General features: G+C 39.2%; 2 protein-coding genes and 1 pseudogene across 3 annotated transcripts; 2 read left to right on the top strand and 1 right to left on the bottom strand.

The window, feature by feature from the left end:
- Positions 1 to 10,313: 10,313 nt before the first annotated feature.
- LOC104656250 (olfactory receptor 4E2) lies at positions 10,314 to 11,598 on the top strand. The gene is made up of 2 exons (XM_010355871.2): positions 10,314 to 10,783; positions 11,103 to 11,598. Exons 1-2 carry the CDS (start codon positions 10,314 to 10,316, stop codon positions 11,596 to 11,598), a joined length of 966 nt encoding a protein of 321 aa, XP_010354173.2.
- A 66-nt stretch (positions 11,599 to 11,664) lies between these two features.
- Positions 11,665 to 12,530, top strand: LOC104656296 (annotated as a pseudogene). The gene has a single exon (XR_747105.2). The product of XR_747105.2 is annotated as a 60S ribosomal protein L6 pseudogene (transcript).
- Positions 12,531 to 16,666: 4,136 nt separating this feature from the next.
- LOC104656249 (olfactory receptor 4E1) lies at positions 16,667 to 17,764 on the bottom strand. Its single transcript, XM_010355870.2, has one exon. The coding sequence runs from the start codon at positions 17,682 to 17,684 to the stop codon at positions 16,737 to 16,739; it is 948 nt and encodes a 315-aa protein (XP_010354172.1). The 5' UTR covers positions 17,685 to 17,764; the 3' UTR covers positions 16,667 to 16,736.
- Between the last annotated feature and the right edge of the window lie 3,071 nt (positions 17,765 to 20,835).

Raw genomic sequence — 20,835 nt, 5'->3', positions numbered from 1 at the left:
GTATATATATATACACACACACACACATATATAGACTCATGAAATATGCTTTCATTTGACAATATTTATTAGTTCTGATGCACAAGAATAGAACCTAAGATGAACTGGCTTTGATTTGACACAGATCCCTTAAAAATTTTTATATTTTCTTACTGGGCACAGTGGCTTGAGCTTTTAATCCTGGCTACTCAGGAGGCTGAGGTGGGAGGATAGCTTAACACCAAGAGCTTGAGACTAACCTGGGAAACATAGTGAGATCTTGTCTCTAAAAAAATTCGAAAACCAAAAATCTAGCCAGGTATGGTGGCACGTGCTTGTAGTCCCAGCCACTGGGAATGCTGAAGTGGGAGGATTGCTTGAGTCCAGGAGTTTGAAGCTATCGGGAACTATGATTGCACCACCGTATTACAGCCTGGGTGACAGAGCAAGACTCTGTCCCTAAAAAAAGTTAAAAAAATTTTCTTAATAGAAAACTTTAAGCTTAATGTTAGTATCAAATTATATCCCCTAAAAGTATGCTTTCTATTAATATGAACTAAAAATGAATACTTTCTTTCTATAAGAAAATTTGTTGAATGAATGTATGACCTTTGAGTAACAGATTTTTGGATATCTTAAAATGCAGTTCTAATGGTGCCCATGGTAGTTACTGATTAAAGTGGTAATGGCAAGTAGACTTAGTTCTGTCTTAGTTGGCCTGACAGAAGTCAAAGCATTGAGAAGAAAAAAATGCAAAATTTGCAGAGAAGGAAAAGGATTAAAAAAATCCAGGGACCAATATCAAAAAGGTGAAACTGCTCGGTGTGATGGCTCATGCCTGTAAACTCAGCACTTTGGGAGGCCAAGGCAAGAGAATCACCTGAGCCCAGAAATTTGAGACCAACCAGAGCAACACAGTGAAATCCCCACCTCTACAACAAACAAACAAACAAACAAATAAACAAACCAAAAACCAAAAACAAGAAACAACAAAACAAACAACCAAAAAAAACCCCAATGAACCAAAAAAACAACAACAAAAAATTAGCTGGGCACGGTTGGTGTGTGCCTGTAGTCCCAGCTACTTGGGAGGTTGAGATGGGAGAATCGCGTAAGCCCAGGAAGGAAGTTGAGGCTGCAACGAGCTGTGATCACGCCACTGCACTCCAGCCTAGGTGACAGAGTGAGACTCTCTCTCTCTGTCTCTCACACACACACAATTTAAAAAGGTGAAACTGTTCAAGCAGAAAGCCAGTTACTAATATCCAAATCAGAGTGTATTTTATTTCATGTTTGTTAGTGTTTTGCTTTTTCTGTTTCATTTTTAGAAATAATTATGAGAAAAGTGAATGAAATAACATTAGAGTAACATTATAACAATTAGCTAAAGCATCCCTGCACAACTGGAGAAAACTGGTAAGTTTTACTACTACTTGCATTGCTTGTCATGCTTTTTGTGGGTCTGCACGTGTATGCTCACGTGTAAGTGGTACTGAGCAAGATTCTGTCTCAGCTACTTGTCTGATATGTCACTTAAGTGTGTGTTTAGAAGTTTAATAGAAGGCCTTTTAATTTATGAGAGTTGTTCTAACCTCTTTTCTGTCTAAGGAATCAGAATACTTTTTTAACATGTTGCTGTCTATGAAGGCACCTACACACACAGACACACACAGACAAAACACACATATGGACACCCTCCTGGATTCCTCAAGATGCCTGGGGTTATGACTTGTCACCTTTAGATTTTGCCACAGCACTGATTTCTTTTTCTTAGTTATCGAACACTCCATAGGTTATGGAGTCTTGAGGTTGTAAGGGATCAAGACCATCACATCTGTTTGCTTTTTGGATTTGAATACTTAGCACAGTGCCTGGAATATAGCAGACACTCACACATGATTATAGGATGAATGTTGAATGTTGAAAAGATGAAGTCTTTTTTACTGGCAGATGGCCATCCAGTCTTTGTTTGTAAAAGCGAGGAAGTCCTTATGCAGCAAACCTGTGCTCTGAAAGTCAGCGTACGGATTAGTTTTGGGCTGTTCTGGAGAAGATTTGGAGGACTCCAGTTGAGCCATGGTAGTTGTGCTCCTCTGGGATTTCCTACCCAGGGTCACTCTTTGGGACGTAACTCACCATGACTACATCATTGTAATGTATGCATTTGTGATGTTAAATTCTCTCTCTCTCTCTCTTTCTTTCTTTCTCTTTCTCTTCCTAATTTTCTTCTCCTTCTTTTTTTTTTTTTTTTTTTTTAGCAGAGTTTTGCTCTTGTTGCCCAGGCTGGAGTGCAATGGTGGCACAATCTCAGCTCACTGCAACCCTTACCTCCCAGGTTCAAGCGATTTTTCTGCCTCAGCCTCCCAAGTAGCTGGGATTGCAGGCATGCGCCACCACGCCTAGCTAATTTTGTGCTTTTAGTAGAGACAGGGTTTCTCCATGTTGGCCAGGCTGATCTCAGACTCCCGACCTCAGGTGATCCGCCCCCTCGGCCTCCCAGAGTGCTGGGATTGCAGGCATAAGCCACTGCGCCCAGCCTCTAAGTGCTTTCTATGTATGCAGAAGCAAGGACATCATTTTGTTCTTACCCTAAACAACCTTCAGCTCTAAAACTTTCACAGCAGTTTTTTTTTTTTCCTCAGAGATTTCTTTCCCAGTTTTAGCTGGCAACTGAGTAGATAGTCTCCTCATATACGGTGAAGAATCAAATCTTTAAAAAATATACTAAATTTAATATGCTGAAAGAGATCTAAGAGTTAATCCGACTCAGCTCTCTGCAGCCAACTACAGAATAATAGAAAGGGCTAGGGACAGGAGAACTGGGACAGAATTCCATCTTGCCGTGCAACAGCTGGGAAAGCCACAAAACACCTCTGAAGTTTACCTGCATCCCATTTTATTAGGGAGATGAACCTTCTGTCTTGTCTCTATGAACTTCTGTCTTGTCTCTCCTTTAGAGTTTATGCCCTGGCATTCAATCAATATAGGCAGTTCTCTTATATCAGATCCATCTAAGCAAGACCTTGGGAGCTCTGGATTTTACAAATCCATTTGAGGCTAACACGAGAATGGTCTACTGTGATAGAAAATGACGTTCCTCTTGGCAAAATGAGCTTTCTCTAAGTAACACTTCTCTAAGTGTGTCCTTGCCAAGGATTGAGCCTTTAGTGCTAAAAGAGAGATCAGGCAGAAACCGAGAGAAAAGGCAGAGAAAGATAGGGTTGGAGGTATCATTGATGAAAAGTAAAGATGAGTAGGCTGAAACTGGGGTTGGGGAGTAGAGGTCACTGATCTCTGGAAAGTCACTATACTCTTCAGAGGTGTGATTTCAAAAAGGGAAAAGTTGTTGCTGTCTACATTGTGGAGCTGCTGTGGGAACTGTAGAGCTCTTGGAAGAAAGGTAAAAAAGGTAGTCAAAGAGCAGAAAGGGACAGATTTCATTGACCTTCATTTTTTTAAATGAAGAATTCTGATATACACAGTACACAATACACAATACTGATGTCTAGTGGGGATTCTGTTGCTTTTAGTTCAATTGCCCCTTTGTAGATAAGATTTCTGCTGATTGCCTTAAAATGGGTAATTATTTTGATGTACAGATCAACTTCTCCCCAAATTTTTGGATTTTTCATAATTCTTACTTGTAGTGTTACTTTAAAAATATCTTTAAAAATTTTACTTATTTTATTTTTAGAGAGGGTCTTGATCTGTTGCCCAGGCTGGCATGCAGTGGCATGATCATAGCTCACTGCAGCCTCAAACTCCTGGCCTTAAGTGTTTCTCTTGCCTTAGCCTCTGGAGTAGCTAGGACTATAAACATGTGCCACCACACTCAGCTAATTTTAAAATTTTTGTAGAGATGGAGTGTCACTATGTTGCCCAGGCTGGTCATGAACTCCTGGCCTCAAGCAATCCTCCTGCTTCAGCCTTCCAAAGTGCTGGGAGGCTGAGGCAGGAAGATTGCTTTGTCCTACTTTTAAAATATTAAAGAAATTAATTCATCAAGTATTCAGTGAGTTCTTCCTTTATGCCAGTTACTTTGCTCTGTGGATAGAAAAATGAATGAGATATTTCCCTTCCTTCAGGGAGTGCATAGTTGGATCTTATTGCTACTTAAAGCCCACTTTGTGTTTTTTCTTTCAGTTCAATCTATTGAACCAAAGCAGCATGGCACATGGTAAAGAACTTTGAAAAATTCAAATTCCATTTTAGCCAGTTGCTGAGCAACCATGAGTGAATTACTTAATCTTGCAAACATTTTGGGAAGCAATTTGATAATAATACATTTTGAAGTATAATCTTTAAGCTAGCAAACTCATTTATAGTAATCTACTCCTAAAAGAATAATATATTAGAGAAGTTATAATCACTCACAAATATTTATTGAGCAACTACTATGTCTACATACTTTCCCAGATAATTTGGATGACTCATTGAGCAAAACAAAGATCCCTGTCCTTTTGGAACTTATATTCTAGCAGCAGGAGAAAGAAAATAATAAACAACAGATTAAATAGGTGAATTATATTGTATGTTAGAAGGCGATCAGTGCTTTCAAAAAATAAAAAATGTAGATCAGGATAAAGGCGATCATGAGTGCTGGAATTCTGGGTAAGTTTTAGTTTTATATATGTTCATCAGCATAGACCTTGTTGAGAAGGTGATGTTTGAGCAAAGACATCAAGGGGGTGAGGGAGTTAATTATGCCAGTGGTCCCCAACCTTTTTGGCACCAGGGACCAGTTTCATGGAAGACAAATTTTTCCATGGACTGGGGGTGGGGGGGGTTGGTTTCAGGATAAAACTGTTTCATCTACACCATTAGGCATTAGATTCTCACAAGGAGTGCACAACCTAGATCCCTCGCATGTGCAGTTCACAATAGGGTTTGCGTGTCCATGAGAATCTAATGCCAAGGCTGATCTGACAGGAGGCAGAGCTCAGGCGGTGATGCTGAAGCGCTCACCTCCTGCTGTGCAGCCTGGTACCCATCTGTGGCCCAGGTGTTGGGGACCCCAGAATTATGGGATATCTGGGGGAAGAGATTCCAAACAGAGGAAGCAGCCAGTGCAATGGCCCCAGAGTGGGACTGTGTTTTGAATATTTGAGGAATAAGGAGGACAACATGATTGGAGCTGAAAGGAAGATTGGTAGGAGACAAGGTCAGAGAGGAAATGGGAAGTTATGTCATTGAGGGCTTTGCAGGCCAATGGAAAGACTTCACTTATAATGTGTGAACAGGGAGCCATTGAAAGTCTTTGAATGAGTGAAATGATTTAATCTGATCTATTTTTTTTTTTTTTTTAAAGATGGCATCTTGCTGTGCTGCCTAGGCAGATCTTGAACTTCTGGACTTAAGCGATAAGTCCTCCACCTCGGACTTATCGCTTTGGGATTACAGGCCTGCGCTACCACACCTGGCTATTTGGGACTACAGGCAGGTGTCACTGCACCCAGCTTGACCTATGTTTTAATAGGATTTCTCACTGTAATGTTGAGAACAGATTGTGCCATTATTTTTAATAGTCAGAAATTAGAAACATCATAAATGGCCACAAAGGATGGACTGGGTACACACATTTGAATATATATATGTGATGAAATGTCATTTGGTTATACACTTATGATATAATACTGAGTGAAAAATAGAATATAAAATTATATGTTTATAATACAATTGGAACAAATTAAAGATAACAGCAGTAGGATAAGAACAAGCTATGGGTATTCTTCTCACTTGCTTTTCCCTATGCATGCTTTTAATACTTTGTTTTAAAACAAAGTAACCCATGCTTATTATACAAACTTAAACAATCATGAATTATAATGTAAAAAATTAATAAAATCTTATAATTTCCTTCAATTCCGTACTTCTAGAGGTAACTAATGTTAAAATTGATGTGTGTTCTTCAACATCTATCTTGTGTCCTTCTAGGAATAAATATATACAAACATAATTCACGAATATGTATGTATGTTTGAATATGTATAAATATTAATATGTTGAAGCATATGCACATGCACATATGCATAAATATGTATGCATACACACACAAATCTTTTTCTTCCTTTGTTCATTCATTCCTTTGTCCCTCCCTTCCTCACTCCCTTCCTTTCCTTCAAGGTTCATAATATACTCATAATAGATTCTTTTGCTTAACAATATGTTATTGATATTCCATGAATTAGTAGTTTGTAATCTTAGCTGCACATTGGAATCTCCAAGAAGTATTAATAGTGCTGATGGGTCCAATTCTCAGAAATTCTGAATTGCTTGTTTGGCATGAGGCCTGGGTATCAAAATTTATAAAACTTCCTTAAGTGGTTCTAATGTGCAGCCACATTGAGAACCACTGCCTTAGGTTATACATATAGATCCAAGTCATTATTATTATTATTAACAGCTCATAGTATTCCATATTGTGGCTGTACTAAAATTTGATTATCTAGTCCTCTATTGAGAAATGTTCAGTTTGTTTCCAGTATGCTACTCTACTAAAAAGTCTTTAAACATGTATCTTTAGTTCTTTAGTTACTGGTGTCTTTATTTCTATGAAATACAGTCCTGTAAGTAAAGTTCTTGGGTTCAGAGGTGTGAGCATTTAAAATTTTAATTGACACTGCTAGATTATTTTCCAAAAAGATCTCAATAATACCTACTTCCAGTAGCAGTGTTAAGAGTATTCCGTTCCTGGCTAACATGGTGAAACCCCGTCTCTACTAAAAAATACAAAAAACTAGCGAGGCAAGGTGGTGGGTGCCTGTAGTCCCAGCTACTCGGGAGGCTGAGGCAGGAGAATGGCGTGAACCCGGGAGGCGGAGCTTGCAGTGAGCTCAGATCCGGCCACTGCACTCCAGCCCGGGTGACAGAGCAAGACTCTGTCTCAAAAAAAAAAAAAAAAAAAAAGAAGAGTACTCCGTTCCTTATATCTTTGTTAATCTGATGAATGAGAAAAGTATTTGATTTTCTTTTTAATCTATTACTAATTGAGCACATTTTTATTCATACTCATTTGTCATTTTCACTTCTTTTTCTGTGACTTAAGTATATTTTTTGCTCATTTTTAATTGAGTCATTTGTCTTATCAAGTTGTAAGAGATCTTTGAATAACAAGAGTATTATTTTTTGATTATCTATGTTACAATATTTTCTTCAAGTCTACTATTTGTTTTTTTGATAATTTATATGGCACTATATATTTTATTATTATTATTATTATTTTCAGACGGAGTCTCTCTCTGTCGCCCAGGCTGGAGTGCAGTGGCGTGATCTTGGCTTACTGCAACCTCTGCCTCCCTGGTTCAGTTCAAGCGATTCTTCTGCCTCAGCCTCCTGAGTTGCTGGGATTACAGGCCTGCACTACCACACCTGGCTAATTTTTATATTTTTAGTAGAGATGAGGTTTCACCATATTGGTCAGGCTGGTCTTGAACTCCTGACCTCGTGATCCACCTGCCTTGGCCTCCCAAAGTGCTAGGATTACAGGCATGAGCCACCACGCCTGGCTGGCATTTTATATTTCAAATTATTGAGAAAGTTTAGCATGCTTTATCTCATTTTTACTCATTATGTTTTAATATTTTTTTCATGTTGGTAGGCCTATGTCACTATTGTTCCTAATGTAAGCCCCATGACACTGTTCCTAATGTAAGCCCTATGAACTACTGTTCCTAATGTAAACCCCTAATGTAAGCCTCATGTTATTTTAAATAACACTATAGTTAATATTTCCTTGCATTTAGCTTTTTTCATAGTTTGAACGCTTACAAGTGAAATAATCGGATCAAGAATATAAATTATTTTTGTGGTTTGTGATAATTATTTTCCAACTGTTATAGTTTTTGGCCAGCCATCAGTATAAAAAGTTAGGGTAATATAACTTTAGTATTTATACAATAATATCATATTACAGAATTTAAAGAAGTAAGTTTCTTAAGTATTTTCTTAGCTCCATTGTGAAGGAAGGCTTGAGTTCTTTTTCAGGCTGCCTAGTAAGTTAGGTTCAGTTCAAGTAAATAAATTCTTCTGCATACCCATTGTGTACAAGGCACCTAGTAAGTACTGCAAAGGATAAGTCCTTTGTGTGGTTACTACTCTTAAAAAAATTTTAGACCGGGCTGCGGTGCCTCACACCTGTAATCCCGGCACTTTGGGATGCTGAGGCGGGCGGATCATGAGGTCAGGAGATTGAGACCATCCTGGCTAACACGGTGAAACCCCGTCTCAACTAAAAATACCAAAAAATTAGCCGGGCGTGGTGGCAGGCGCCTGTAGTCCCAGCTACTTGGGAGGCTGAGGCAGGAGAATGGCGTGAACCCGGAAGGCAGAGCTTGCAGTGAGCCAAGATCGCACCACTGCACTCCAGCCTGGGCAATAGAGCAGCACTCCATCTCAAAAAAAAAAAAAAAAAAAAAAAAAAAAATTGATTTAGTGGAGGGCAAAAATGAACATCTTGTTTTATTTTATTTTACAGGTCAAGGACCATAAAAGAAGCCTGAAAGGGAATAGATAGGCTTTGATTGGGTCAGGAAAGTTTTCTTTTTTTTTTTTTTTTTTTTTTTTTTTTTTTTTTTTTGAGGCGGAGTCTCGCTCTGTCGCCCGGACTGGAGTGCAGTGGCCCGATCTCAGCTCACTGCAAGCTCCGCCTCCCGGGTTTGCGCCATTCTCCCGCCTCAGCCTCCCGAGTAGCTGGGACTACAGGCGCCCGCCACCTCGCCCGGCTAGTTTTTGTATTTTTAGTAGAGACGGGGTTTCACTGTGTTAGCCAGGATGGTCTCGATCTCCTGACCTCGTGATCCGCCCGTCTCGGCCTCCCAAAGTGCTGGGATTACAGGCTTGAGCCACCGCGCCCGGCCGAAAGTTTTCTTAAAGGTAGTGTTCTTTGAAATAGTCAAAGACGAAGTGAAGGATGAATATTATTTTTTTTCAACTTTTAAGTTCATGGATATGTGTACAGGACGTGCAGTTTTGTTTCATAGGTAAACATGTGGCATGGTGGTTCACTGCACAGATCATCAGGTATTAAGCCCAGACCTCCACAGGTGTAGAGTTGGTCCATGTGTTCTCATTATTCAGCTCCCACTTATAAATGGGAGCATGTGGTGTTTGGTTTTCTGTTCCTGCATTAGTCTTCTGAGGATAATGGCTTCCAAGTCTATCCATGTCCCTGCAAAGGACATGATCTTGTTCCTTTTTATGGCTGCATAATATTCCATGGTGTTATGTACCACATGTTCTTTATTCATTCTATCATTGATGGACATTTAGGCTGATTCCATGATTTTGTTATTGTAAACAGTGCTGCAATGAACATACATGTACATGTATCTTTATAATTGAATGACTTATTTTCCTTTGGGTATATACCCAGTAATTGGATTGCTGGGTCAAATGGTATTTCTGGTTCTAGATCTTTAAGGAATTGCCACACTGTCTTCCACAATGGTTGAACTAATTTATAGTTCCATTAACAGTGTAAAAGTGTCCCTTTTCCTCCACAACCTCACCAACATCTGTTCTTCTGTTGTTTTTTGACTTTTTCATAATAGCCAATGGTATCTCATTGTGGTTTCGATTTGCATTTCTCTAATGATCGATGATGCTGAGCTTTTTTTTCATGTTTGTTTGGCCGCACAAATGTCTTCTTTTGAGAGGTGTCTTTTCATGTCCTTTGCCCATTTTTTAATGGAGTTGTTTGTATATTAACAGTCAATAATGAGGTGAGGAGAGTATACTTGAATAGAGTGTATGTTTTCTGAGCAGAGGGAAAAGAAAAAGTAAAGACAAAGATTTTGGAAAGTAAGTAGGTGGAGGTAGGATGCCTGGAGGACAGTGACTTGCTTGCTGGAGAGAAGAATTAATAGAGAAAATAAAAGGACACTCACATTGAAAAAATGAAAATGTGCAGCAGACTGTTGCAGGCTTTGAATGTATATTTAATTTGATAGGAAGAGTCAGATTATTTAGTTGGGAGTTGTATTGGAATATTAGCTTAATGTTATCAGTGCTTTAATTTGAAGTGAAAAGAGCCCAATAACTAATGGGTAAGGGTTTTGGGCATTTATTTATTCTTGTAAAGGCTCACTGATCTCATCTGCAAGGCAGAAACAATTGATTCCTGTGCCATGAGGTGGTTGTGTTTAAATAGAAGTGCCTGGCATGGCTCCTGGTTAGTAGTGGGTATACTGTAACAACTATTAAGTTGATTTTATAAGCTATATGCTCTGATGATAAATTAGCAATTCAGATAAGAATACAAAGTCATTTCAGTTAGTTCTATTTCTATAATAATAAAACTAAATTAGCTTTCATTTTTCTCCCTCTAAGCTCATTGAATGGACACTCTAAATCAAACAAGAGTGACTGAATTTGTCTTCTTGGGACTCACTGATAACTGGGTGCTGGAGATGCTGTTTTTCATGGCATTCTCAGCCATCTATGTGCTAATGCTTTTGGGGAACATTCTCATCATCATTGCCACAGTCTTTACTCCAAGTCTCCATACCCCCATGTATTTTTTCCTGAGCAATCTGTCCTTTATTGACATCTGCCATTCATCTGTCACTGTGCCTAAGATGTTGGAGGGTTTGCTTTTAGAGAGAAAGACCATTTCCTTTGACAACTGCATCACACAGCTCTTCTTCCTACATCTCTTTGCCTGTGCTGAGATCTTTCTGCTGATCATTATGGCATATGATCGGTACGTGGCTATCTGCACTCCACTCCACTACCCCAATGTGATGAACATGAGAGTCTGTGTACAGCTTGTTTTTGCTCTCTGGTTGGGGCGTACCGTTCACTCACTAGGGCAGACCTTCTTTTTTTTTTTTTTTTTTTTTTTGAGACGGAGTCTCGCTCTGCCACCCAGGCTGGAGTGCAGTGGCCGGTTCTCAGCTCACTGCAAGCTCCGCCTCCCGGGTTTACATCATTCTCCTGCCTCAGCCTCCCGAGTAGCTGGGACTACAGGCGCCCGCCTCGTCGCCCGGCTAGTTGTTTTTGTATTTTTAAGTAGAGACAGGGTTTCACCGTATTAGCCAGGATGGTCTCGATCTCCTGACCTCGTGATCCGCCCGTCTCGGCCTCCCAAAGTGCTGGGATTACAGGCTTGAGCCACCGCGCCCGGCCGGGCAGACCTTCTTGACTATTCATCTACCTTACTGTGGCCCCAACATTACTGACAGCTACTTCTGTGATGTGCCTCTTGTTATCAAGCTGGCCTGCACAGATACATACCTCACAGGAATACTGATTGTGTTCAATAGTGGAACCATCTCCCTCGCCTGTTTCTTGGCCGTGGTCACCTCCTATATGGTCATCCTGGTTTCTCTTCGAAAACACTCAGCTGAAGGGCGCTGGAAAGCCCTGTCTACTTGCTCGGCCCACTTCATGGTGGTTGCCCTCTTCTTTGGGCCATGTATCTTCATCTATACTCGGCCAGACACCAGCTTCTCCACTGACAAGGTGGTGTCTGTCTTCTACACAGTGGTCACCCCTTTGCTGAATCCCTTCATTTACACCTTGAGGAATGGGGAGGTAAAAAGTGCCATGAAGCAGCTCAGGCAGAGACAAATTTTTTTCATGAAATCATATACACAATGGGCATTAGGATTGCAGACATAATTGCAGCCACATCCTTAATGAAAGAGCAAAAGTAGGAAACCTTAGTTCTCTTTCCCATCTTGCAAGATGGCAGGTGAAAAAGTTGAGAAGCCAGATACTAAAGAGAAGAAACCCGAAGCCAAGAAGGCTGATGCTGGTGGCAAGGTGAAAAAGGGTAACCTCAAGGCTAAGAAGCCCAACAAGGGGAAGCCCCATTGCAGCCGCAACCCTGTCCTTGTCAGAGGAATTGGCAGGTATTCCCGATCTGCCATGTATTCTAGAAAGGCCATGTACAAGAGGAAGTACTCAGCCGCTAAATCCAAGGTTGAAAAGAAAAAGAAGGAGAAGTTTCTTGCAACTCTTACAAAACCAGTTGGTGGTGACAAGAACGGCGGTACCCGGGTGGTTAAACTTCACAAAATGCCTAGATATTATCCTACTGAAGATGTGCCTCGAAAGCTGTTGAGCCACGGCAAAAAACCCTTCAGTCAGCACGTGAGAAAACTGCAGCCAGCATTACCCCCGGGACCATTCTGATCATCCTCACTGGACGCCACAGGGGCAAGAGGGTGGTTTTCCTGAAGCAGCTGGCTGGTGGCTTGTTACTTGTGACTGGAACTCTGGTCCTCAATTGAGTTCCTCTACGAAGAACACACCAGAAATTTGTCATTGCCACCTCAACCAAAATCGGTATCAGCAATGTCAAAATCCCAAAACATCTTACTGATGCTTACTTCAAGAAGAAGAAGCTGCGGAAGCCCAGACACCAGGAAGGTGAGATCTTCAACACAGAAAAAGAGAAATATGAGATTACAGAGCAGCGCAAGATTGATCAGAAAGCTGTGGACTCACAAATTCTACCAAAAATCAAAGCTGTTCCTCAGCTCCAGGCCTACCTGCGATCTGTGTTTGCCCTGATGAATGGAATTTATCCTCACCAATTGGTGTTCTAAATGTCTTAAGAACTTCATTAAATAGCTAACTACAAAAAAAAAAAAAAAAAAAAAAAAGCAAAAGTAAAGAGTCAAAATCAACTTATATAAGTTGGTCAATTAGGTAAAATGGCATGGAGCAGGTTAGATTTCTGCTCATTAAAGATAAGAACTTATTCTGTTCATTGAAGATAAAAACTTATTAACTATTATTTAAATAAAGCAAAACATCATAGTGGAAGGTATAAGAAAAAATAACCCGGGAAAGTTTAAAGACAGCTTTTGATTTCATCAGTAAAAGAATACAATTTGGGGAACTCAGTTCAGTCTCAGTTTCAGGAGCAGGTAGAGTGAGAATCGACTCTCTTGATTTATACTGTTCTGTGGGATATTGCCTCTGGAAAGCTGTACATCACTCCTGTGATTTATACATTATAGTAGTTTCAATCTTGCTTTCCAATACATTTTCAAGTGTATAAATAAGCCTTTACTTATTTATATTGAATTAAACTTTTGTTGCTTTTGAATGTAATTCTCTCACATCTAGATCTATTTTGTACTTTTTTTTTGAGACAGGAATTTTTTGTATTATTCCTGCAACTTCTTCTAAGTCTGAAATTATTGTCAAAATAAAAAGTTAAAACAAAACAAAACCATACACCCACCAGAATAGTAAAAATTAAAAAGGTAGAAAATGCCGAGTGTTTTTTTTCTCTAATTACTCTGGTGCCCAGGCTGGAGTGCAGTGGCGCCATCTCAGCTTACTGCAACCTCCATCTCCAGGTTTAAGTGATTCTCCTGCCTCAGCCTCCTGCATAGCTGGGACTATAGGTGCGTGCCACCATGCCTGGCTAATTTTTGTATTTTTAGTAGATATGGGGTTTTACCACGTTGGCCAGGCTGGTCTCAAAACTCCTGAGTTCAAGGCACTCGCTCCTCTCAGCTAATCATTAACTACTATCACTCACTGGGCTGAAGTATATCAGTTTATTGTGGAAAGGGCAAGTCCATATGAAGAAGGATCCATGACAAATTTCTTAGGTAATGATGATGATATTCTGTGACTGAAATCAGTAGGATTAGCTGTAAATGAAGATCCTATAGATGGTCAGAGAGCTACCATACAATATCAACTTTAATGGAGCGAATGGAATGAAATGAAATATGGTTAATAATAAAAATATTAAGTATAAATATGTTTCTTTGCTTATTCTGAAAAAAATTTGTAATTGATTGGGGTCTTTGTCACTATTTTCCAGATAGTCTATCAACTTATAGGAATAATACTTGAGTATTCTGGAGAGTTGGAGAGCAGACAACATGACCATCCACACATTACAGACATACACAATACAGAGTGAGTGACCCACTAACTCTAACTAAAGGCTAATACATGATTACCTTTTAGTAATCAAAAGGACAAAGAATCAGAAGCAGTCTATTAATTAAACTGGGAGGTGTTCATGAAAATATCTAAATATCATTGCTTCAAGTTGACAAACAAGGGTAGAATATGGTCAGCCCCCTACAATTCTCATATAAAACTTGAGTCATAGTAAAAGTTGAAGAATGAAATGAAGTCCAGATATCACTACTATGTACATGTTAAAACTGAGAAAAATGATCTAATTATGCCTCTAGTTTCTGGACTTTTATTTTGAGACAGGAATTTTTTGTATTATTCCTGCAACTTCTTCTAAGTCTGAAATTATTGTCAAAATAAAAAGTTAAAACAAAACAAAACCATTATGTGCATAGGTATTCACACTCATTATTATCTTTTATGCAGAAATAAATTCCCACTCTCTTATTTGTTTATTTGTATTATGGCACTATTCATTACTTTACTGTATAGAACATGGTTGTAACCTGAAGAATTCAATTGTTGAATACAAAGTTGCTTAGCAAATTTCTATATTAATAAATAATTATTCCTCTCTCCTGTTAAAGTAAGTAAACCACAGAGCCATGCGTCAATATCTTTTATTTTTGTTCTTTAAGACTATCTATTTATTTAGTGAGTAATTAAATACATTTTTATCTTGTCTCTGAGTCTGAAAAGCTTTTTTTCTGTAAAACAGAGCCTAAATGTTTTATTTTTACCTCCCCAGAGAGTTGTAAAGATTAGTGTGACTAAAAATGGGTAGTGTCAGAAATTTTGCTTGCTACTATGAAAAAAATAAGCAAACATCACATCATTGCTCCATTATAGTTTTACCAGCTACAATCTTAATGACTACCTTGAAGCATTTTGTTGTTGACAGACAATATGACAGTTTTGCACTTGTTCCTTTGTATGGCTGATTCCTGCACAAGCAGTTCTATTTGAGCTCATTGGAAAGATATTTAGATATTTCTCCTTATTGTCTGTCATTGCCTATAATAAAAGAGCACTTATTTTACATAAATTTGATAATTCTTAAATTCAGCTCAATTATTGCACTAATAAGTTCAAATAAATATCATTTTATACCTTCCAGGGAGTTATCTTTGGGAAAGAAACTACTCTATTAATTATTAGATTTTTCTGTTGAAAGTTAACTTTTGATATCCAGAAAGCCCTACAGAATGCCTTTAAAATCATGCCTCTCTGTAACTGAAATGCCTTGTATTAACTGAATATCCTCCCTAACACATTTCCTAGCAAATAAAAACTTTCCTCCTGAAAATCATGATGTAGGCCTTGTGGCTCACAGGTTTATTGACCATACACTCACTGAGCGCCTAGGAAATCCCAGCTGCATTTAAGCATGCCTTTGTCAGTGAGGGAGTGAGAATGAACTGATGATGGCCAGTGTGTCATGCTCTTTTGTAAACATGAATATGAGATGCCATTATCTGGGATGTCCTTTTCATACCCCAGTTCACTCACCACATTCCATTCTGCTACACCATGTGCCACCACAGTGAGATTTAAGATGTTGGTTTATAGACCATGGTTTATCCAACTTGGTGTTTTCTACCAAGTTGTTTTCTAAGTATTTATTACTAAATACTTAATAGTCATCCAATATTACTCTAAGAACAATATTGGAAGCTATTGCTTAGTTGAGTGAATTCTCTACATAACTAAAATAATTTTATTAAAACATAAATTATTTCATGCCACATCTGTGCTTAAATCATTCTGGTGGCTTCTTATTGTACTGGAAAGATTCTTTTTAGCTCTCTGACATCACTCTCTTGCTACTCTCTGCCTTATAGTCTAAGCTGTAATCACACTGATCATTTACTTTCTTGAACAAGCCAAGGTCTTTCCCAGCATAGATCTTTGCACTGGCCATTTTCCCTGCCTAGAATGTCCATCACCTCTCTTTTCTCATGGTTGGCTCCTTTTAATCTTAAATGTAACTTCCTCAGAGAGGCCATCCTTGACCACTTAATTTAAAGCAAGTCTCTTCCATACTCTCTAGCAGCACCCTACTGTTTTATAGCATTTATCACAATCTGTAGTTAAAATTTGTTTGTTCATATTTTTGTTTTCTATTTTCACTAGACCCTAAACTCCATGAAGGAAGGACTATATGTATGTCTTATTCATGGCTATAAACCTAGTATCTGGCATGTAATAAGTGCTCAGTAAATATTTGTCAAATGAATGAATAATAAGATATCCCAATTTCATTGCTGGGATGGTAGATTTTGCCTGGATACTTGAGAGTGTCAGTAACTTCACCTGCTCAAAGTCTTCTTTCTCCGTCACTAAAGTCATGTGGAAACTCACTTCGTCTGCTTCACTAGTGTTTGCTAAGCCGTTTATGTAAGCATCTGGGTGAATGATGCAGGCAAGGGCTGCCCAGAAATCTAAAGGTTTGTTTAGACCTTGGTTATCCCTCCAACAGAAAAGCAGAAAGAGGCAGTATATGTTGTGATAACAGCTTGAGTTTAAGTTGATACACTTGGGTTCACATGCTGCCTTCATTGTTTTCTAGCTGAGTGAGTTTGGGTGTGTTATTTGCTCTCTTCAAGCTTTAATTTCTTCATGTACAAACAAGCATAATAATATCTACCTTTCAAAGTTGTGAGAATTAAGTAAATGCACAGTGCCTAGAATAATTTCCAGCACAGAGAAGATATTAATAACCATAATGATTGCTATGACTGTCGGATATTGGACCAAGGATAATTTTATAAGTCTCACAGTTTGATAAATATGGTATGTAACTTATTCTTTGCAAGGCATTTCTTTAATTTGGAGCACCACATATCCTAAGGACGTAGACATTTTCATTTTTCTTCTTTCCTCTCCTTTCTCCCCACTAACTTGTTGAAGGCACTCTTCATTTCTTCATTCCTAAGGGTATAGATAATGGGGTTCAGCAGGGGGGTGACTGCAGTGAAAAACACAGATACCACCTTGTCCTCTGGGAGGCTGGTGGATGGGCGGGAATAGATGAAGATGCAGTGTCCCAGGAACAGTGTAACTACGGCGAGATGGGCTGCACAGGTGGACAGGGCCTTCCGCCTGCCCTTGGAGATCTGCTGCCTCAGACTCACCAGGATGACTGCGTAGGACACCACCAGGACCACAAAACAGACCACAGAGATCAGTCCACTGTTGGAGACTATGAGGATCTCAATGACGTGGGTGTCACTGCAGGCCAGCTTGATCACCTGAGGTACATCACAGAAGAAGTTGTCAATCTCATCAGGACCACAGTAGGGCAGCTTGATGGTGAGGGAGGTGAGGGCTATGGAGTGGATGGTCCCTCCTGTCCAGAGGGCCACAGCCAGCAGCATGCATACCTTCCAGTTCATCACTATCATGTACTGTAGGGGTTTACAAATGGCCACATACCGATCATAGGCCATGACGGTGAGGAGGAAGATCTCTGTGCAGGCAGAGAGGTGCAAGAAGAACATCTGGGTCACACAGGCATCAAAAGAGATGAGCTTTTCCTTTGACAAGGTGTCTCTCAGCATCTTGGGGACAGTGACAGTGGAATGGCAGACATCAATGAAGGACAGGTTGCTGAGGAAGAAATACATGGGGATATGGAGTCGGTGGTCATAGATAATAGTTATGATAATAAGAATGTTCCCAATTAGTGTCAGGACATAAAAAATGAGGAACATGGAAAACATAGCTATCTGTGCCTTCTGATTTACAGAGAAACCTCTAAGCCGAAAATATGTCACTAAAGAAGTTTGATTGAGTAGGACAGCCTCTTCCATTCTTTTTGTTAGACAACCTGTAAAGAATTAGAAAAAAAAAATCTAATGTAACACTTAATATCTGCATCAATCATTTGGTTATTTAATTTCTTGTGTGTTTATGCCTTTTCTCTCCATCTAGAATCTATGGTAAAATATCTTGCATTTCTTTTAAAAATCCCCATTAACATCTTATGTCATGATACACCCACAGTAGGTACTTAACATACACTTTTGGAATAATAAAATAGAAAATCTTCATTCATTAAGAGGCATAAAACAATCTTGAAGAGGGAGAGAGAGAGAGGGAAAGATCAAACAAGTTATTTCTCCCTTAATGTTGTAAGACATCAATGCTTAGATTTAGGTTATGGATTTTTACAGGAGAAGAAGTTAAGATTCTCCTTAACTCAAATACATAATTTGTTGAAGGCTACACAAATCTGGCTTCTGAACATAGCTCTTTTTTTTTTTTTTTTAATAGTCCTGTAGACTGTACTTTCCATCAATCCAAACCACTTGCTCTGCTGTTGGCTTTGCCATGGGGCTCTGAGACTGTAATTTCAACGATATAACTTTCAGAGGACAGAAGCTTTGTACCAAGCTACTGGACAATTGGCAATGTGGCTATGATGTTCTTGAACAATTATTTAGAGAAGGCAGGATAAAACCCTGGAAGCCTTGGAAAATGTGGAAGTTGACCTCTCCTCCACTCCTCAGCTGACAGCAGACTTATTCTTAAACTGGATGTTAAGATCCAAGCCTAATAGCATTACTGTCTTGATCAGATTATTCTAGCTCTTTTCAAAGTCCCATTCTGTTGTCTGACTTACTGGCCCACAAGTAAAACGAAAATAGTTATTTTCTTTTAAATTATCCTATGACTCAAGCACCACTTTTTTTTTTTTTTTTAAATAATGAGTATATGCATTATAGTCACAGGATTTTAGCCCTTAAAGGGAATTGAGAGTTGATATAATCTATTTTTTTTCATTTTACAAATAGAGAAAATGAGGCACAGAGAGGCAAATCAACTGGTCCAAGGTTACATGGAACTGGAGTCACAGCTGGCTCTGGAGGTCAGGTCTCCCGACTTTTGGTTCAGGTTTTCTCTGCTCTACCACCACTCTCATCTGAATGTTTGTGGTGGATGGTAGAATCAGGGAGTGAAGCAGAATATGTCTTAGTGGCCTCTCTCTTCCTCTTGTTGGTGTCCTGAGTCAGACTGTGGGGCAGGGTTAGGGGGAATATAAGGAACCTCTCTTTTCTAGCTTTCCTCCATCATGTTGTTGCCCTGACACACACAGCCTTCCAGGGATGGCCCACCCGAGGAAGCTGTCTCTCTTGGTTGTTTGGTCCCCGTGACCCTTGCTACTTCTTTCCTATCACAGGTGACTACTGGAGATATATATCATTCCTCAAGCTCAGGCTCCCTGGTAGACTAATGAGTCAACCCCACACTGCTTCTGAAAATAGGATAGAGAAGGCTCTTTATCTCCTCCTAGCTCTCTCCTTCTCCTCAGATATCTCCTATACCTTATCATGCTGGCCTTCTGAGATAACAGCCCTTTTTGTTGTCCATGTCAGAGGAATGACTAATGGTAGTGTCAAACCAAGGAACTGGAAAAGCAGTTCTGTGGCAAAGAAGACATTTTTGGGGCCAGGGAAGTCTTTCAGTTAACACTTAAAAATTAAACTCACTGTGTCCAGTGTTTGGATTAATGTTTACAGCAGCATCTAAATGTGCCTATAGATTAATTTTACTGTTTAGAAATTTTTCTTCGAGTATTCATTTGAAGCTTTTGCTCCAAGAAGTGATTTTTTTAAAGTGTTCCTGATTTACACTTGTTTTCATGGTTGCAAAATTCAAAGCAGAAGAGCTGACTAAGAATGGCGCTAGGATTTTATTCAGTATGGGAAATTTCACCTGCACACACTGAAAAGGGTGTGCAGATCAAGAGCTAGGTCTGAAGTGAAGGCTTCTGTTCTCTCCTCATAGAATATGAATACACATTTTAAACTAAACCTTTTCCATCATTATCATTTTTTTTTCTATTTCTGTGGAGCCACAGGAAAAAATGCTTTGAGATATGGAGCTGTGTTCAACTGCAGTAGAAAGAACATGGTACACAAGAAGAAAACGTAGTGTTTATTGCATACATTTCAGGGAAACGGGGAAAGATGATTAAGAACAAAAATAAAATCCAACTAAAATCTCTATAAAAGTCACCTGGGTTGTTTCTGATGCTCGTAGTACCTCCAAAAGTAACAGAAGTGTCAGTCCTTCAATATCAAGATTTTTATCTTCCAGTAGAAATAACAACTTATTTGAAGCTGGACAAGTCAGATAACCCCATTTACCTTGCTTTTTCCGTAAGAAAGATGAGAGCCCCTGAAGTTCCCTCCTTAGGTCTTGTTCACAGTTTTGGTGATGTCACAGTAGATGTAGTTGGTGATATTTTCTGGTAAAAGGTACTATTTCAGGCTGTCTGTAAAAATCACACCTTTGTAGCTATATTACTATCCTATTTTTCAATATGTCAATATGTCAAAATATGTAACTCTGCAGCAAGATTTTCTAGGATTGGTTTCCAGTTAACAGAAGATGTAGTATAGAAATAATATATATTTTTTCACTTTTCCAGATTGCAGTGGTAGGTAGAGGAGATTAAAAGCCACTAACATTAAAAGCCTGGGCAACATGGCGAAACCCTGTCTTTATAAAAATACAAAAAAATTAGCTGGGCATGTTGGCTTACACCTGTGGTTCCAGCTGCTCAGGTGGCCGAGGCAGGAGATTTTTTTGAACCTAGGAGGTCAAGGCTGCAGTGAGCCATGATTTTGCCACTGCACTTCATCCTGAGCAACAGAGTGACCCTGTCCAAAAAAAAAAAAAAAAAAAAAAAAAAAAAAAGAAACCACAATTGCAGGCCCTGCACATTTATTAGGACACTTCTAACACAAAACTTGACCTGATTATTCAGAAAACCAGTGTGGCAGAAGCATCCTATTTCTTTTGCAGCACACTGTTTAGGTGCAAGCTTTGTATTGTTAGTTTCAGGTGGATTATTTCACCTTCAAGTACTGAAGGGGAATCTGTGGACAAAGAAGCACTGGCAGCTGTAGTGTTGGTGTTGTTCTACTTGCATTATATAGGCTTTATGTCCTTGGG

Source organism: Rhinopithecus roxellana, chromosome 5, assembly GCF_007565055.1.
Source record: "Rhinopithecus roxellana isolate Shanxi Qingling chromosome 5, ASM756505v1, whole genome shotgun sequence".
Lineage (NCBI taxonomy): Eukaryota > Metazoa > Chordata > Mammalia > Primates > Cercopithecidae > Rhinopithecus > Rhinopithecus roxellana.
This window is presented reverse-complemented; position numbering and strand designations above follow the sequence as displayed.

Coding starts and splice junctions, on each gene's coding strand:
- LOC104656249 (XM_010355870.2), bottom strand. CDS start 17,684: ATGGAAGAGGCTGTCCTACTCAATCAAACTTCTTTAGTGACATATTTT.
- LOC104656250 (XM_010355871.2), top strand. CDS start 10,314: ATGGACACTCTAAATCAAACAAGAGTGACTGAATTTGTCTTCTTGGGA. Junction 10,784..11,102: donor GGGCGTACCGTTCACTCACT/AGGGCAGACCTT, acceptor ACCGCGCCCGGC/CGGGCAGACCTTCTTGACTA.